We start from the raw sequence: 4,969 nt of genomic DNA, 5'->3' as shown, positions 1-4,969 counted from the left end.
TGTCTGTTCTTGTACCCAAAAGCTTTGGAATCATTTAAGAGATTCCTACATTTAGACACAACCAGGTTCAGGACAGATGCCAAGAGAGGTCTATGTTAACTGGTCAAAATAGAACTGAAAAGACCAATTTGTGAACTGCTCAATAATTCAGAATTTTTCTTCCATACAGTAACTTATTAATGAATGTGTTAATGAATATTTAAATAGCATACTTAATAGCATTTATTTACTATATAGACATTGTTTCCAGATGAGCCTGCTTTTCCATAGAGAGCTGAAAAACTGGTTGTTTGAGGATCAGCTAAGGATTAAAGACAGAACTTGAGCTTTGAACAGAAACACAAGTATTTTAATGGGGCAGATGATGCAACATTAAATATCTTTGCCTTATTCTGCTTTAGAGGTCAGAGTGGGAAGTTGTATTGGTACCTGTATTATCAACAAATGTGTATGAAATAGGCTCTTGGCATGAAATACTGAGCTAGGGGGAAGTCAGCTTTCAGAACATTAATACAAACAGGCATGGGAACAGCCAGCCATTTTAGTTTAGGTCAGTAAAATGAAATCAAATCTTGACTTTTTATTTTTTATTTTTTAGAGTATAATAAGCACATAAACAATGAGTTCTTACTACTAAGGACCAAACATCTGAAAAAGAAAGCATTATACATCAACTACTCAATCGAATCAATCATGCACATTTCCCCATAATGCAGATGACTTCACTGCCTGTAAAATCCGACAGGAGGACAAATACAGACAAGTCTTAATAAATCTTGAGATTTTGGAGTGCATAAAAAATTTCACATCTAATTCAAATTAAAATTTAGAAAGAGTGCTACAAATAAGCATATTCAAATATTTTTCAGTTCTTTCCAGTAGAACCAAAACCACCTTCGCCACGTTCTGTATCATCTAGAACCTGAAAGACATCAATTATAAGTTGGTTTAGAGTCTTAACTTGCTTTTTGTTTTTATAAACAGATATCATGTATCATAGAGGAAAGTACATTTACTCATAAAAATAACCATAATTGAGAAACTAAACCAAAAAATTTGAGACATTTTAGAATACCTTTTGTACAAGTTTAAAGAAATCCCACATTGTGAGACAAATGTTTATAGTATATACTGAAGTGCTTCTCAAGTAGCTGTTAACTCTGAAAACTACAAAAAATCAAACAACATAAATGATGCAAAGCATCCAAATTTTTATTCAGGTAGCAGTGCTAATCTGCAATTTTAACACCAAAAGTAGTTTTAAAGCAAAGTACTTATCTATACTGTAAATTTCAGTTTATATACAAATATCTTAACCTATTAGCTACTAAAAGTAGCAGAAATATTTTCTTTAGGCAACTTACTTGAACTTCTTCTAACTCAGGATAGCAAATGCGCTCACAGATGAGCTGGGCAATCCTATCCCCTTTTTTAACTACAAGGAAGTTAAAGTATTATTAGTTCCTTTAAAAAAACGTGAACAATCAATACCAAGTTTAGACAATCCCCTTTCAAGAGCATCAGGATGTCCTGTGTGAACACTTACTTGAAACTTACTTAAGCAGATGTTAATAGTTCCAGAAAAATACAGAGTAAAATAAACATGTGCCTAGTCCATTTAAGGTGGAGTTTCAGCAGCAGTACCAGCTCAAGGCATCCCCCCTTATTCTTGCTGCCACACTCTCGTATCTTAGGTATCATTAGGCATAAATACTTCAGAGACAGCTGTATGTACAGTGTGGCTTCTTTTGTGAACTAGACCCAGGAACTGATTTCTCTGGGGTAAAAACTGAAATTGATAAAAGGAAAGCAAAATTTCTGTTTATTACCCAATCTGGTTCACAGAACTTCCCTAAGAAGCTTGTGCTGTGAAGTTTCAGAAAAGGCTGCAAAAACACTGGCAATATTGTAACTGGGCCCTCAGGCTTAAAACTGTTTGCAGACACTATGAGTAAGGGAAAAGTATTTTTATTACTCGTTTCCCAGGATCCTGGAAAAGCTTTTATCTCAGATACTGCTCATCTAAAACTTTTTTCTTTTTTTTTCCAGAGAAAGAAACTTAATACAAAGTTGAGCTTCAGAACAGCTCATGAATCTAAAGCTCAGCTAAGTAGGGGTTTTTTGTGGTTTTGTAGTGGTGTGTTTTGGGTTGGGTTTTCTTGTTTGGTTTGTAGTTTTTTTGCATGCTGCCTAACTTGCTAGGAGTGAAATCTTTTTGTGTTTCCTTGAGGACATCTCCATGTTTTGGTTAATAGGAACAAAAATATTTCCAGCTAATTCTAACTCTTCATAGACTTATGAAGTAAAACTAGCCTCTCATTTCCTGTCAGGAAAGCTAAGCTTAATAGTTACCTTGAAAAGTCTCCTTGCCAAAGTTGAAGAGTACCACGCCAACATTTCCCCTGTAATCCTCATCAATAACACCAGCTGCAGTAAGAAAGAATGAAGAGGGATATCCAGTTAATAAATGTTGTCAGTAAGTTTAGATTAGATGACTGCCGTATCTCTCATATTGACATCCAACACCATCATGTATCAAGAAGTGTTTTACAACTGTGGTATTAATTTTACTTGTGATGTATGTATTGTATATGCTAGAGAGCATCGTTAGGGTGTAGAGAATCTCTGATTCCCATCTTAATACTCTTTTGTATGTTACCAACAACATTTAAAAAACCTTAGTGTAAAAGATACGCAAAAATCAACTCTTGTTTAACAAGACAAAGCCTGAATGACATGAAGCTGGTGCAGATGCTGCCCTTCAATCTATGGTATCAGCACTGTATCACAGGTGCATCCAGACATTGGTATGCAATAAAGCAGTTATGCAGCAGCTCTAAATTATACTGGGAAATGCTTTGCTTTCTGGCTGGCTTGGCATCAGGAAGAGAAGGATGCCTCACCTCCAGAGCCAAGCCTAAACCAAAAAATACCTGCTATGCCAGACACTGCCTACAGAAGTACACTATGTTTATAATATTTAAAAATCAGTAGTATTTTAATAATTCAGCAGTTTTTAAAGTAATTAGGATGCACTGGCTCTCTGAGGTATAACTCAGTTATCTCCTTTAGCCAGACTACCAATGAAGCCACCATTATTTCTTTATACAGATGTGAAATTAAGGAAATGCTGCAATCAAGATTTACAAAGTCTTGGTAAAAAGAATAAAAATCTTACCACCAACATCTATGAAGTGCTTTGCAGCTAAACCAGAACGTGGTGCTAGAAAACAAGAATTTTTGGTAAGTAAATCTTATTTCTTTTGAAAATCTTAGACAATATTAATAGGTTAGTGCATTTGCACAGAGTAGTGGAAACAAGACCTTTTTCCATTCTCTCTAAAATAAACGTGAATTTACAGGAAGGACTGTGTATCTTCAAGTAAGAGCTGCTACAGCCTACAACAAAATCACAATCTTTAAGTGATACAAGCATATCTTTTTTCAACCACTATTAGCAGAGTAAGTTTCTCCAAGTAAGGTGGCTGGAGCAGACACTGACTAATCTTGGTTTATTTTCAGCAGCTACCCTGGTTTGGAATAATCTCAAGAGACTATTAGGTCAATCAGTTCAAGTTATGATGGAAAACACTATCTGGCAAGCAATTTACTAAGAAATGGCCTATACAGATATAATGATGTGCAGGATTTTGTTTTGGTTTTTTTACTTACCTTAGCCTAATTTGATGAGGTGCTAAGATGTTACTCTCTTCAGAATTTTCCCTGGGAGAAATGCACATGCATTCTCCTTTTAGATGAAAGGACGTGGCAAACTCTGATCATACCCTTCTGCTGGAGTGGCTGTTGTTTTTTTTACTTTCAGAATTTATCCATAATTAAGAAAAAGAAAGCGCAAAACATAAAATACCTTGTACAGGTTTTCTCAAGTATTCTGTCACAAAAACCAGTCAAATTCTGCTACACTAGTTACACTAGAGCTCCAGGGTTAATTTTTAAACATCCAAGGCTGTATTTTCTGTATGTCCATTACCTATGTCTTTGTGATTCTGAAACTGCAGAGAAATAATGAACTACTGCACAGCCTATAAAGTTGTGTGTAAATCACCTTTTTGTCCTTTGACATACACCAAACCTCAAACACACCTGACAAAGCTTAACAACCACATGACATCTTTTCTTATGCAGATGGATTCTGAAAGCTTCAGCCAGAATCTACATGTAAAGATGACATCAGAACTGTTCTGTAATGTCTCTGCAGCCTTTTTATTGCCTGCTTACTTACCTACTCGGCCATAGCATCCAGCAGGAAGTGCAATCTGAATGTCTGTTTTCACTACAGCCTTTTCCATGGGCGGTATCGTGCAGTCATAGGCACTGCATTAAAGAAAGAAATTCCAGTTTATGCAGAATATTTTGAAAACTTTCTTCTCTGTAAGTTAAGGTGCAAAACAGAGCCTGTTCCACTTGGTTAAGGCAAGCGTATCTTGGCCTTGATAAACACTGATTTTCAAACACAGAAGCAGAGAAAGGTGTTTTTATGAAACTGACTTTTTCCAAGGGTGCAGTGCACCCAGTGGGGCAGGAACAAAACCAAACCTGGACGGGAATACAAAGGAAAAGCGTCAGGCGTGAAGCAAGGCTTCAGGCTGACACAGGCTGTCTATTCCAAGTGATGCTGGGAAGGGGAAGGTAGTTAAGATTGTAACGGGGTTCAGCTGCAACTAGTGCCGATTGCCGGCGGGAACAGGGCGCAGGGAACCACCAGCCCCGCTGCACGTGTCCGGAACGCAGGGAACACCTGGAACCTCACCTGTACAGATCGTAGCCCGCAGCCCTGGCAGAGCCTCTGGAGGGGGCGAACGCGTTCTGGGACAGCTTGGAGAAGCGCAGCCGTGCGGGGTGTTCCTCGGGCCCCGCGCCGTTCTGCCTGTGGCTGGGGGAGCGCTGCGGGGCCGCGTCCGAGCCGGGCATGGCTGCGGGGGGGGACAGACCCGCGGTCAGGGGAGCG

General features: G+C 38.3%; 1 protein-coding gene across 1 annotated transcript; it reads right to left on the bottom strand.

Annotated features, from left to right (window-relative positions):
• Positions 1 to 865: 865 nt before the first annotated feature.
• DUT (deoxyuridine triphosphatase) lies at positions 866 to 4,952 on the bottom strand. The gene is made up of 6 exons (XM_009994454.1): positions 4,772 to 4,952; positions 4,244 to 4,335; positions 3,179 to 3,223; positions 2,353 to 2,427; positions 1,365 to 1,435; positions 866 to 922 (listed from the first exon to the last, which is right to left on the bottom strand). The coding sequence occupies exons 1-6, from the start codon at positions 4,930 to 4,932 to the stop codon at positions 866 to 868; spliced, it is 501 nt and encodes a 166-aa protein (XP_009992756.1). The 5' UTR covers positions 4,933 to 4,952.
• Between the last annotated feature and the right edge of the window lie 17 nt (positions 4,953 to 4,969).

Source organism: Chaetura pelagica, unplaced genomic scaffold (genome assembly GCF_000747805.2).
Source record: "Chaetura pelagica isolate M959 unplaced genomic scaffold, ChaPel_1.0 scaffold222, whole genome shotgun sequence".
NCBI classification, from domain to species: domain Eukaryota; kingdom Metazoa; phylum Chordata; class Aves; order Apodiformes; family Apodidae; genus Chaetura; species Chaetura pelagica.
This window is presented reverse-complemented; position numbering and strand designations above follow the sequence as displayed.

What these genes read in the sequence shown, in the direction of transcription:
- DUT (XM_009994454.1), bottom strand. Translation starts at nt 4,932, where the DNA reads ATGCCCGGCTCGGACGCGGCCCCGCAGCGCTCCCCCAGCCACAGGCAG. An exon ending in TGGATGCTATGGCCGAGTAG is followed by an intron (nt 3,224 to 4,243) that starts GTAAGTAAGCAG and finishes CTTGTTTTCTAG; the next exon opens with CACCACGTTCTGGTTTAGCT. An exon ending in TGGCAAGGAGACTTTTCAAG is followed by an intron (nt 1,436 to 2,352) that starts GTAACTATTAAG and finishes ACTTCCTTGTAG; the next exon opens with TTAAAAAAGGGGATAGGATT.